We start from the raw sequence: 15,063 nt of genomic DNA on the forward strand, positions 1-15,063 counted from the left end.
CAAAGTATGGACAATGACAAATCAACAACAACAACATTGAAGACACAAGTTCAAGCGTCAAGAGGATCAACAAAAACTAAAGAGTAAATTTTCTTTTCTTTAGGTCCTAAGATGTTTTGAGTAGGTAGAGTCTAAGTAAGGTGAACCTAATGATAAATCTCACATATTAGAATGATGGTCATGATGCATATGAGATTTACAAATCTTACATGATTTAGGTGCATTAGCATTCTTACGTGCTTACATGATTTTGATGCATTAAACAAGTTGAACTTATATCATTTCAAAGGCATGCATCATACATTAGTAAATCATGTTAGAGGTTCATAGGATATTAACTAAGTGTTTTCATAAAACAATTAATCAATTAATATTATAGGTAATTGATTAAGTCTTTGCCAATGGAAAACCCGTTAATTGATTAAACACTTTGTTAATCAATTAATTCAGTTTCAGTTTTGAAATCTTGCTTTTTTTAAAGAACGTTAATCGATTAAGTGCTTACATAATTGATTAATATAGCAGAAAATAGTTTGAAATTGAATGATAATTTAACTAACCATTCATATAAGAATACACAATGAAACACAACGGATTTTCAAGATCAAACAAAGAGTTTTTTGAAAAAGTGAGAAAGATACTTCTGACACAAGATAAGAGAAATCTCATGAATCTTTGAAGACATTTTTTCAAACATTCATCACATGAAAGTCTTACAAAACCTTTGCATCTCATAATCATCCATCTTCATATTGTGAGATTCATCAAGAAGGTTTATATTATGGATCGAGTGTATGTTAGCACAAGAATGGTACAAGATTTATGTACACAAAAGAACGTTCGAATTGTAATTCGTTCTAAAGGTGTGATGTATCACCATAAAAGAAGAGAAGAATTAAGGAAGAAATCCTAAGCTAGATGTGGTGAGGTATCCATTAGAAGCTAGTTCCAAGAGGTTCTTGGTGGAAGATTGTTTATAAAGATATTCAATTTCTTCATATTGAAAGCAAATCTCCCATATCAAAACAGGAGGACTGAATGTAGATTGCAGTGGTTGGCAATCGAACCAGGATAAAACCGACCGTGTCAATTTTATCTTATCCCTACTCTTTTATATTTACACAATTATCAATTTCCGATTCCTTGAATTGATTTCATAATAAGGATTGTTGTATAAGTGTTATTGCATGATTAATCACATTAATTGAACTATTAAAGTGCATGTAAGAACAGATTGATCACTATATTTCGTTGAATCAAGAACAAAAGATTTTCAAGAACACTAATCGATTAAGTATGTTGTTAATCGATTAACTGGAGTTTTCTGTTAATTGATTAATTAATCTTTTAATCGATTATAGTCGGTGAAAATAAGCGAATATCTTTTATAACCGAGAAGTTTTAATTGTAAACCAAACTACCTATTCGTCCCCTCTAGGTGTGCTAGAGCTCTTGTTACCCAACAACTCTATCCATATATCAATCATTCAAACATTTATCCACTTATTCATTCATTAATGCACTCAAAAAGCAAAAAAAAAACATCATTTGTACATTCATGTACTAAGTCATTCACTCATGAATATATTCATAAAAAATAAAAATAATTCATTCAAATATTACATTTCATGTATTACCGTATCTTGTATTCTAATCTTCTATCTCATCATATCATTTCATTCACCACCATAAATGTTGTCATGCATCATCTTAAAAAATAAAAAATAAATCTTATCTTACATCTTCATCGATTTTCAACACATCCATTAATAAAATTGCATGCATTCCTTAGCTGCATTTTATGCACTTCCACGCATCATATACATCAAAATTGCAGTCTCATATCACTCATACATCCCTAAATAGACCAAATGATACTTAAGATTTATTTCATGCATATTTGAAGTAGCTTATGCTCAGGTTTAGCATTTCATGCATTATTTAAATTACTGTATTTCAATTCGTGTAACATTAATTAAAAAATGTTGTCAATTCATGCACTTCATGCATAAATAAAAACATTTACTTCATAAATTTCATGTTCCCATTGCCAAGGGCACTCATTAGTTGAAGGTTGTTTTTAAGGGCACTATTATTGGACTCGATTGAAAGCAAACATGGTAAAAATGAAGCAATGTAGGAAGTTAGAGAGAATCACTGTTATATGAAGTTCTTTTTTGTGATGAGACTGAATGAGCTAAATTTGTAGCATAAGATTATGCATTTTTTCATACTTGAAGGTCATTTAGGGCCATTCACTCCTACAGTCAGTCACCCATGTTTCCCTCTCAAGAATATAAATTTATTTTTCACTACTTATCTTTTTAATGAATACATACTAATGCATTGATCATACAAATTTATCATCTCTTCATTCCACTAATCATATTCACCCAAAAAAGATAAAATTTTCCGATGTGGATCTTGAGGTAAAATTTTCTGATGACATAATGCTTCTTTATAAATTCTTACACACTAAGAAAATACTTATAGTCACCCCATTTGAGCCAAGTGATTATGAAAGGATATTATTTTTTAATTACCCACAAAATGCCAATAGCCTAGGGATGATAGTTTTTCAATTGTTTTCTTGACTTTCAATTATTAAGAGATGAACATATTCTTTCACGCCATTCATACATCATCTCCCTATTTTAACCAAAAGGTTGAATGAATCCAAAGTAAAACAATAAACGTCCCACTCTCAAAATGTGGAAGAAAAATACTAAAAGCGCGCTTAGAATACTCAATCAATGAAAAAAGTTAGGGCAAAGAAAATTGCACTATAAATGGATGCAAAATGGCCCATTCACATCCCATAGGGGGGAATTATTGCCCTGATATCAGGCCATCACCCATTCCATCATGAGATTGTTGAAATTAAGATAAAGAGGAAAGGTGAGTATGAGAAACATATATTTTTTATCCTTTTATTGGAAGCCCATAGGAAGACCATGATACAAGTTTAAAAAGACATTGTTGATGATTGATTTACCTAAGATGCACACCATGACAGAGAAACACTAACTCCGCTAAACTCATAAAATTTTGATAAAATATTTCATCTTTAATAGCCTAAACATTTTCCAATTTCATAGCCCCAACATCATCATCTCCATTCATAGCCCAAACATTTTCCAATTTCGGATGATAATTGTTTTTAGTATTTCTTTGGCATGGAACATGAGTCATGGAGCAAAGGAAAAGTGGAAGCCTTTCAAAGTAGGGCAATTTTTGAGATAATTCTTTCTAGATTAAGCCTTTCAAAATAATTTGAATAGAAGATTGACATCCAATATATTCACTAGGGAAATTCTGGGTTGATCCCATTTTTTCAATTGGAAGGTTGCAACAAAGAGCTTTTGGGGGATATGTTGTTAATCATGCTATCCACTTGATCAATAGATTGTCTACTCTAGTACTTGAGTTGAAGTCCCCTTGGAAGCTTTAATTGGTTAGCCACATGCCTTACATAGTCTAAGAGTCTTTGTTAGCCTATGTTATGCCTCTACTCTCAACCATCATAGGTCCAAATTAGATCCACGAGCCAAAAAATGCTTATTCCTTGGTTACTAGGCATGAACAAAGGTTCATCCTATATGATTTAACCTCTATTGATATTTTCATCTTTAAGAATGTGATGTTCTATGGACATATGTTTTCCTATAAGCCCATTAATATTGAATCCACCTTAGATCTTTAATCGCCTATAGATCTTTAATCGCCTATAGATTATTTATCCTTTTATTTAATAAGAAGTGTGCCCCACACAAATTGACTCCAACACACCAATAAACCGTATCAATCAAACAATTTCATCCCATTCACCTTGTCATATTCCTTCACCTCCATCAATACCTACACCCTCACCTATTTCTATGAAAATATCTCAAATAGTGTTCATACCAACAACTTACCTCATGGTTTTTCACTAAAACTTGATTTCTCTACCTCTTTAAACAACAATGATGCTCACATCAAACATCCCCTAGGTCTAGTCTTGTCTTATAATTCTCTATTCTCTAAACATATGTACTATAGTCTCTCAATCACAACCCAAACTGAACCTAAGACTTACCACCAAGCCATTAAATCTAAGGATTGGATCCAAGTCATTAAATCTAAGGATTGGATCCAAGCCATGGAAAATGAATTAAAGACATTGGAACAAAACAATACTTACACCTTTGTCACCCTTTCACATAACATGAAGGCTATTAAATCAAAGTGACTCTACAAGATCAAATATCATTCAGATAAGAGCATACAAAGGCATAAGCAATACTTATAGCCAATGTGTATACAAAAAAAGAGGGACTAGATTATTTTGACACTTTTGCACCACTGGTAACGCTTACAACAATTAGACTAGTCCTAGCACTTGGAACATGCCATGGGTGGTCCTTGCAAAAACATGATGTGAATAATGCATTTTAACAAGATGATCTTGATGAAGAGGTTTATATGGCACTACCTCAAGAAGTTACGTGTGTTGTTTCAAATCAAGTATGCAAGTTAAACAAATCTCTGTATGGATTAAAATAAGCCAGTAGGCAATGACTTTCCAATTGTCTTCTTCCTTGACCTAATTGGGCTACAAGAAATATCATCATAGTCATTCCATGTTCACTAAACATCATAACTCCCACCTTACTACTCTCTTGATTGATTTATGTTGATGATTTGATATTAGTCAGGAACAACACCTTAGAACTTGACACTGTCAAACGTCGCCTTGATGCACAATTCAAGATCAAAAATCTTGGCACACTAAAGTACTTTCTTGTGATAGAAGTTTCTCTTTCCAAGCAAGGAGTCACACTCTGCCAAAGAAAGTATGCACTTGACCTACTCTCTGACACATGGTTCCTTACCTCCAAGCCTCCATGGTTAAGAATGCCTACTTACATCAAAAGGGTATCAATGCCTACTAAGATCCTATGTTATATAGGCAATTGGTTGGACAATTGCTTTACTTGACACACATGTCATAACTTAAGTTTTGTCTTTCAACAACTAAGTCAATTCATGGCAACATTTACCATTGATCACTATAAAGAACTGACAAGAGTTTTACATTACATCAAAGGCAACCCTGGATAAAGTTGTTTTTCTCCTCCAGTTCAACATTGTAACTCAAAAGGATTCACTGATTCAGATCGGGCTACTTTCCCTGTTACTTATAGGTCTATTTTTAGTTATTGTATATTCTCAGGTGATTCATTGGTCTCTTGGAAGTCTAAGAAAAAAACACAATCTCTAGGTCCTCCTCTGAAGCATAGTATTGTGCCTTAGCCATTGTGTCCTGTGTGGCTTACTTATCTCTAAGGTGATTTGTTTGTCCCTCATAAGGGACCATCCTTGTTATATTGTGATAAGTGACTCATCACGGTACATAGTTGCCAATTCAGTGTTCCATGAACATTCCAATCACATAGAGATTGATTGTTATGTTGCAAAGGAACGTCTCCAAAACAAGTTGTGACAAAAGAACAAGTTGCAAATGTTGTTAATATGGCCCTAGAGCTCTCTCCATTCCATCATCTTCTTTCCAATTTGGGAATTCTTAATATTTATTCTGGGGGAGGGATAATGACAGTGTGGTCAAGCCAAGGCCTAGTCACTGCCAAAGTTGGTAGAGCCAAGATTAGGCCAGACAAATGCCATGACTGTGCTAGAGCAAGTCAAAGTGTAGGCCATGATTGTGCCAGAACAAGCCAGAGACTAGGCCATGCATGACCGCAGCAGAGAGCAAGCTACATGGCCACGATGGTGTCAGATAGGCATGTCTTAGGAATTGTCCCTTTGTTATATCTCGGGAATTGTCCATGAAAGTACATTTATATAAGTAACAAAAAAATTCACTTAATTGTCAGTAACATGCATTAAAAAAGGACATTGTTAATTTAGTGCAAGCCTCAATCAAATACAATACGAACTTAAACATTGAAAGCTACCGCTAACAATGTTAAGTAACTGAAATCCATGTAAGTTTTGTCATTACCATGTCCTTCTCTATAATTCAAGTAGGCAACGTGAAAATGTGGTGTTCCATGGTCTAGGGTGCTTTGTAAAGAGTGAACATAGGGGTCCACCGCCCTCAAAATTTCCACAAAAACATTCAATCAATGACACGGTGCTTCTGTGTCATTCAAGTAAAAGATAACTAACTCCTCGTGGTCCATGCAGATTCCTTTTTCGCTTTTCAGTCCGATAGAAAGCTCTTCGTCTTCCTATTTGCATGAACTTTGGTAGCTATCTCTTGGGCTAAAATCAAGAATCAAGAGCCATTATTCCCTATTGGTCCTCTTGATTAATGAAAATTTTAAAACTCAACTATGTTCCGGCACATGTAAACCTAGGAGCAGCAGTTGTCTCGAGATTATGCAGTATAATTAGACACATTTTTATCACTGGACGATTTTTTCTGCTACCATTACTCTATTTCTAACCACTATTTTTTTCCGTCTACTCTGTTAGCATTACTCTATTTCTAACCACAATTGTTGCAGTCTCCATTGGTCTATATATATTTTTGTTTATTTATCATTTGTTCTAATATAAAAGTATATAAATACGAAAACCGATGAAGAATGTTGTGTGAAAATCAAAAACAGAAGTTAATGGACTGTAGTTGCTCACATGTTCCACAGAGGGGTAGGCTTCCCTAGTTAACCAAAACAAAAGCCTTTTTCTTTCAGGACAAAAAAATCTGCATGCGACCTAGATGTGCTTTCTGGACCATAAAAACTAAAAAAGGGTGCTTGCTGCAGTAAAAGATCAGTAATCTAGCTTTGAGGTTTGAATGATTCGCTGAGATGAGTAAGCACTTGAGGTTGCATTGGTATCAGAGATTTGGAGGATAGTGACTCAGTGTTGGCAAATTTGCCTAGTATAGTTTGACTACAATTTTACCATAATAGTGTAGAATTTGTACTTATTACAGGAGTGTGTAGTTTTTTCTAAGATTTCCTTTGGAAATCGTTCATGACATTAGAGTTTTACACATATATATTAATCGTGCATCAGGTAGGAGTTTTAGGTTGCCTTTTTGAAATCGTGGATGGTGTTAGCGTTTTGCACACATATATATATATATATAGAAATCGTGGATGGTGGTGGCGTTTTACATATATATAAATTTTTAATACCCTAGCTAAATCGGCTATAACAAAGGAGTTTGTTGTTCATATATAAATTATTTATGTAATGCATTTCTTGTGATTCATTTTTATTTTATTATATAGATATATTTGTTAAACATAAAATTAAAAATAATTTAGAGAGGAATTTGATAAAATAAAAAATAAAAAATTAATTGAGTTAAATAAGCTATGAGTTCAAGCCTTAGACATTTTAAAAAAAAAAGGCAACGTCAACCTTTATATTTAGGTTTTTAATTAAGCAAGTAAACCTTAAGCAATTTTTTTACAAGGGAGTCTTTAGCTTCAAGCTATTTAACTTGCATTATTTTGTTTACACCCCGAATTATTTATGTAAGTAATGATTACTCAACCTTAACAAAATGTAGAAGTAACTAATTGGGTTAGGATATAAAGTATTGATAATATAATTTACACGTGAGTAAAATCTAATTGGGTTAGAATATAAAGTATTGATAACTAATTGGGTTAGGATATGAAGTAACTAATTTACACGTGAGTAAAATCTAAATATGCTTGATAATATAAAGTATTGATGGCAAACGGGCAAGGCCCACATGCCGGCCCATATAGCCTACAATTTTTTGCGAGCAGGACATACAAAATTTATTTTTTGTCTATTTTGCCTGACTCGTTTGCCTGCAATGCCTGCAGCCATTTCTATTTGGCAATGCAGGTGGCCCGTGGGCTTTATGTAATAAAAAAAAAGAAAAATTAAAATAAATAATGATATAATGTGATTTAATATCTCAAAAAAGTTGTAATGCAGTACGGTTTGTTCAACTTCATATGAAATATCAAAAACAATTTAAAAAAAAAAATTCTCTTCAACTAATTTATTTATTTATTTTCTATTTTATTGTATTAATTTCTCTTTTTTATATTTCTTATCAATGTTTGTGAGCCACCTGCATGCCCGTTAACCCGTTTTAAAACGGGCAGGATATGTCATTTTGTCCATTGAGACAATGTAAACATGCCCATGTCCCATAAAATGATGCAGGCTTTTGTGGACACGGACGAAATGGAACCAAGCGACCCGTTTGGTCCTCTAGTATAAATTAAGTATGTTTGAAAGGTAGGAAATAGAGTCATCAAACTAAACATTCTCATTGTTCAAAAAAATAGAATTGCCCTTGATATATAATGTATATGATAATAAATGAATAATAATATATGCTTATATATACTACAATATTTTCCCAAAACATATAGGGTGTGATATAACATATAGTAATTGATTCAGGTAAGAACACTTATTATTGTGAGAAATGAGAATAATTAATAGTGATTATTGAATCTTGTTTGAATGATTAAAATTAAAAAATAATTATGTCATCAATAACTCATTTTTAATTATAACAATCTACGTATGGTTTGAAGGCCTCTATGTGTATGATAATGCTTGATAATATTTCCTTTTCATTTTATCTTATATTTTTTCACTATCCCTAAGTAGGGTACATAAGTACTAATCATGTGAAATATTTCAATAAAAAAAAAATTTGAAATAAAAAACAACAACTATCTACCATTATCATTATCACAACCACATGGGTAACATTGTTGGAGTTAATTGTTAATTTGTTGATATCAAGTTTGAGGTTGTTAAAGTTTGATATTGTTCAAGCATGAATAATTTGAAAATCTTATGAATAGATGGATCAATAGACTCATTGCATTAACGTTTTTGGTTTAATGTGAGGTTGCCTATTATTGTTCTTCATTATATTTTTGCCCAATATTTTTAGATCTCCTTAATTTTGGGACTCTCTCAACTCTAACAATTACAATGTACCCGTGTGATGCTGATAGAGTGTCATTCAATAATAAAAATACTTGAGGGTGTATCCATGCATGAATTTTATGGTGATATAAATTATAAGTATGACAACAGCTTTTTAAAAATCAGAAACTGTATAAATATTGTAATTGAAATTATAACCTCAAAAGTTGTTCTGATTTTGAAAAAATTTAAATAAAAAAACCATAAAATACGAAAATAAGTTTTTGAAACAATCCAAATGCGATGTAGGTGATAAAAATGGTGCAAAAAACAATCATTTGTATTATGTATCATCTTGGGCCTCAATATGTAAAAGGAAAGCCCGGGCCGAAGCTTCCAGGCTCACGTTATTATAAACAGGTCTCTATATTTATTGGTGACAGGAAAAGTTTATGAGCTGGTATACAATTCTTCCCGTCTCTGGCATTCATCAATTAGAATTTGCCAATAAATAAAAACACACACTGTTTAGAGGTTAGTAGAGCTATTATATTTTATGAAGTGTAGTATATTTATTGTTAAATTTTTCTAATATTATTATTTTGTTTATTATAGATGGTTATTCTAAGAGACATTATTAGCAATTTTAGTGATGAAGAAAACATTGAAATATGTAGTGATGAGGAGGAGGTCGATGTTGGTTCATCTTCTAGGATGACATATAGTTCTCCATCATCATTTTTTCCTAACACAAATTCTGAAGTTGGTCGTGATTTTGGTCACACAAGTGGTTTAATGAATAATAATAACAATGATTTTTTGTTGTAATGCAATTTGAATCGAAAGAACCCACGATACATGCTATTAGAGAATTTCATATTCAAAATTCATTTGATTATGTTGTTGATGAGTCTAGACCAGATAGATATGTTGGGAAATGTACACAGTTTGGTGTTGGATGTGAGTGGCGAATTTGCGCTTCTTTTAACGTTAAGCGTGACATATGGGAGATTAAGAAAATTAATGAAACACACACTTGTGTATCTATGTTGGTTTCCCAAGATCATAGCAAATTAAATTCATCATTTATTTCAGACCTTGTTGTTAATTTGGTATCTGCAGATCCGAGTATACAAGTTAAGGCACTAGTTAAGGAGGTTGTTAGTTGTTTTGGTTATACAGTGACATATAGAAAGACTTGGACCGCAAAACAAATGGCGTTGGCAAAAAAATTTGGTGATTGGGAGGGATCATACAATGAGTTACCACGTTGGATGAATGTTGTATAATATTTCTATCCCGGTACAATTGTGAAATATCAAGCACATCACCATATTAGAGATGGTATGGAAGACTCTGGTCGATTCATTTTGGATAGAGTGTTTTGGGCTTTCAAACCATGCATTGATGGGTTTGCATATTGCAAACCAATTATACAAGTGGATGGAACATTTTTAACTGGGAAATATACTGGAACATTGCTTATAGCGAGTCCACAAGATGGAAACAGACGGGTATTTCTAGTTGCCTTTGCCATTGTTGAAGGAGAGACGAAAGAAGTTTGGGAGTGGTTTTTTACAATCTTAAGACTCATGTTACCCCTCAACCAAACCTTTGTATCATATCAGATAGGGGAACAGGTTTATTAGCTGCACTCTGAAGCGATTTCACAGGATGGTCTAGTGAACAGTAAGTTTATTGTATTCGTCATATTGCTAGTAACTTCAATAAGGAATTCCGAGTCTCTGATCTAAAAGATAAAGTCATACAAATGGGTATGTATTAGTTATATTTGTAATTTATATATATTGTTGATGTTATGGATTGATATATTTTCTTATATTTAATTTTTAGGGTATGAGTTAATGCGACCACGGTTTAAGCGGATGTTGAATTTATTGAGGCAAAAACATCCCAAGGCTGGTGCCTGGTTGGACCAGATTCCAAAACAAAAGTGGAGTCAAGCATATGAAGAAGGTAGACGTTTTGGCCACATGACCACGAATCTTGCAGAATGCATTAATGGTGTTCTGAAATGATCTAGGGCTCTTCCTATCACAACCCTTGTGAGAGAAACCTACTATAGGCTAAATGAATGGTTCATTCAACATCGGGATGAAGCTACTAGCATGATTAGAGCAAGGCATATATATTGCGAAGAGTTGACAAAAGTGATTAAAGAAAATCAACGACAATCCACTTGTCAAGTTGTTCGTAATTTTTCACGGGAGACCGGAGTCTCGGAAGTTGAAGTTGTATCTAGATCTGGTGGTCGTCAAGTGAGGGGTTTCACTATTAAACTAGCCGATAGTTGGTGTGATTGTGGGGAATTTCAATCATTAAGATTGTCATGCTCTCATGCGATCGCAACATGCGTTTCACTGGCTTTAGATTGTAGCCAATTTATCTCTCCAATTTACCGTCTGGATAATATTGTTAAGGCATATGGATGTCACTTTCAACCAATTGGTAATGAAGAATATTGGCCCCCTTATTCTGGTCCAATATTTATTCCCAATCCTCTAATGCGAAGGAATAGAAGTGGAAGACCTAAAATTATACGCATTCATAATGAGATGGATGAAGTTCATGCTGAACAAATTAAAAAATGTGGATGGTGTAGAACTTATGTGCATAATAGGGAGACATGTCCACTAAGATCTAGAGAACTTGGTGAGAGTTCTACAGAACCTTTCCATAATGACTAGTTTATTTTGTAATCTTTATTTTTATTATGTAAGTCTTTACATTTTCACCTAATGCAATGAAGTCTTTACATTTTGTAATCTTTACATTTTATTATGTAATCTAGTTTATTTTTATTTTTATTATGTAATCTTTATTTTGTTATGTTCACGTGATGAAGACTTGATGGGTTTTAAAAAATGAAGAATTGATGTAATCTTTATTTTGTTTTTATTATGTAATCTTTATAACATGACAAAAGCAATGACAATTGATGGGTTTGTTCACGTGATCAGAATTGATGAGTTTGTTCACTTGACAATACAATGCAATGGAGAGATTCCTCATAAAAGTGAATTGCATGTGACGAAGAATGACTAGTTTATAATAAGACAAAACAATGTAAGATAATGAATGATCAAACAATGCATGCTAGATAGTGAATTACTATACAATGCAATGCAAAGTAGAAATAGAAATAGCAGAGATTCCCTAGTAAAGTGAATGACAATGTGGGTGAAGTGATTCCCTGGTGGTAAAGTGAATGATAATTCTGGGTAATATTACAATGTGTGTGAAGTGCAAAATTACATTGTTATTGCCAATTTGTATATAATATTTTGTATACAAATAAATTGGCATTACTATAGCCAAGTTTATATTTATATGTTTGTGCATAAATCGGCATTGGTATAGCCGTTTTGTATTTATATATTTTCTATGCAAATCGACATTGCTATAGCTGATTTGTATATATAAATCGGCATTGGTATAGCCGATTTGTATATAATATTTTGTATTATTTGTGCACATATAAATGGGCATTGATATAGCCTATTTGTATTTATATATTTTCTACTTAAATCGACATTGCTATAGCAGAGTTTGTTTATATATTTTTTTATGGGACTTCCATGATTTAATTGGATGGCACTCATTGGATTTATTTGGATGGCACTCACTGGAAATCATATTTTCAGTCACTATAAAATTGGATGGCAATTGAATTGAATTGGAAATGTGGTTAATACACGTGATACTATAAATATTAGCAATATATGATTCACTAACTCACATCCAATCTTCACACATTCTTCAAATTTCCTTCTCACCTTCTTCACACTTTCACATATACATAATTTCTAATGGAGTATCTGAACCTAGGACCAATTGACACTTCACTACTTACCATGTAAAATGATAATCTCTCAAACAATGTCTGGAATGACATTGAATGTACTTCTCGACCTAGATCTTGTTTCTGGCAATCACTACCTTATGAACCAATGTTGCAAGTTATCTGCAACACTGCTTTTGGTAACTTGTTGATGACACTTGGAGCAGTAGAAATCAACAATCATCTATTATTAGCATTGATCGAGAGATGGAGACCAAAAACACATACTTTCCACTTTCGATGTGGAGAGGCCACCGTCACTCTTGAGGATGTGGCTTAACAAGTTGGCATTCCGATAGAAGGAGAAGTTGTTATCGGAGTGACAAGTACGAATTGGGAAACACTTTGCATCCGGTTATTGGGTGCCGTTCCAATAGGTAACGAATTAATGGGGCAGAGGGTGAAACTCACTTGGCTTGAGAGAACATTTCGTGATCTCCTTGAGAATGCTAATGAAGTTGTTATTGAACAACACGCTAGAACATTTATTCTGAGAATGATCGAGGGATTTCTCATGCCAGATACATCAGGTAACCGCGTCCACCTTATGTATCTTCCTTTGCTTGAGGACTTAACGGAGACATTCTTATACAGTTGGGGCTCGGTTGTATTGGCTTGTCTTTATCGAGGACTTTGTCGTGCAACAATAATTAGTGATCAATAAGAGATTGGAGGATGTCTACTACTCCTTCAATCATGTGCATATGATCGCATTGAAAATCTTGCACCAAGACCGCGTGACCCAACACCTTATTTTCCATTGGTCAAAAGGTATATATTAATTTTATCATTATATGTAAATTTTTAATCAATAAAATTGATTCAAATTTTTTTACTAACTTTAATCACTACCAACATCCCTAGACATGCTGTTAATATCATACGTGCAATGTTTGATCGTATGCGTGTTGATCAGGTATATTTATATTTGTATATTTGTATGTACGAATAATAAGCCAAACTTTCTTTCTGTTTCTATATTTTCTATGTTAACTTTTTTATTAACATTTTTACCAGTTTCGGTGGATGCCATATTCCCAACTGCCATTCCTCCCAAACATCTCGGAGAAAAGCCGATCACGTGTGTCACTAATCTGTTTCACAATTGTAGAATGACACCCTACTGATCGGGTTATGAGGCAATTTGGTTTTGGTCAACCAATTCCACAAGATCCGGTGAATAACTATAAGAATAATAATAATCAGTAATAACGTAAGTAACTATAAATAAATAATAAATGTTAATAAAAATGAAATTAATAAATATTTGTTTAAAATATATATATTATAATAATGAATGGTTGTAATATTGAAATGATATATGTTTTTTTTAATAAAAGTAATTAACAAACACTTTTTCTATGCCAACCTTTATCTTTCTAAATAAAAAATGCTTAAATAAATTTTTTCCTCTTTTTACCATATATTCTATCATTTTAATTTTATCATTAAAATCATATTTGCCATAATTTTATGATGTGATGCAGTGTCAAACATAGGGCTACACTTCATTCTTTTGAAATAGGCAAGCAAATAATGATAAATGATTAACCAACAATTCACACCTTATAGATTGAAAAACATATGAAATCATGCTTTCACCCTCCATAAGAAGGGATGATGGACTAAGATTAAGCATTGCTTCTTTTCTTCAAAACTTAAAATGAACACTCAACAAATATTTTTCTACCAAAAATTATGTAGTATTGAATATTAATTGCTCACGTGGAAATGTAGGAACAAGATACAATCTTGTTAGAATCCCTTTTAAATCGACAAGGGTCCAATCGATAGCCCCAAAATAGGCTTCGAGCACTTGTACTATCAACTCTTCCTCCCTCTCTAATACGGAGCTGTTGATGATAACTGGTTTCTGTTAGGTATCAGTGGCCTAGGCACACCTAGAAGGGGGGGTTGAATAGGTGTAGGAGTTATCAATCACCGCTTCTCGCACCAAAACCCAGTTCTGGAAATAGCCTAGTTAATCGATTAACTAGTGGGCTTAATCGATTAACACACAACAGAAGCAGAATGATCAGAGCATCTAGTTGCACAATTATTTATTAACAGATAAGCAGAGATATAACAGATATTTTTATGCAATATTAATAAGTATATGGCAGGGTATAAGCATGCAAAATATCAGCTTCTAACTCGCATTAAAACAGTAAGAAATATAAAGGAGATTAAGAGAGAACATGGTGCACAAATGAATTTTTATCCTGGTTCATTTGTGGTCCACTGCAAACTACATTCAGGCCTCCCCTTCTGATCTTGGGATATTTTCTTCTTCACTATATTGAATACAAGTA

The 15,063-nt window shown here is 33.0% G+C and overlaps 1 protein-coding gene across 1 annotated transcript; it reads left to right on the plus strand.

Annotated features, from left to right (window-relative positions):
• On the plus strand, positions 10,236 to 11,597 carry LOC109329318. The gene is made up of 4 exons (XM_019562993.1): positions 10,236 to 10,459; positions 10,609 to 10,664; positions 10,744 to 10,819; positions 10,934 to 11,597. Exons 1-4 carry the CDS (start codon positions 10,236 to 10,238, stop codon positions 11,595 to 11,597), a joined length of 1,020 nt encoding a protein of 339 aa, XP_019418538.1.

The sequence above is a fragment of the Lupinus angustifolius genome, chromosome LG16 (genome assembly GCF_001865875.1).
Source record: "Lupinus angustifolius cultivar Tanjil chromosome LG16, LupAngTanjil_v1.0, whole genome shotgun sequence".
NCBI classification, from domain to species: Eukaryota; Viridiplantae; Streptophyta; class Magnoliopsida; order Fabales; family Fabaceae; genus Lupinus; species Lupinus angustifolius.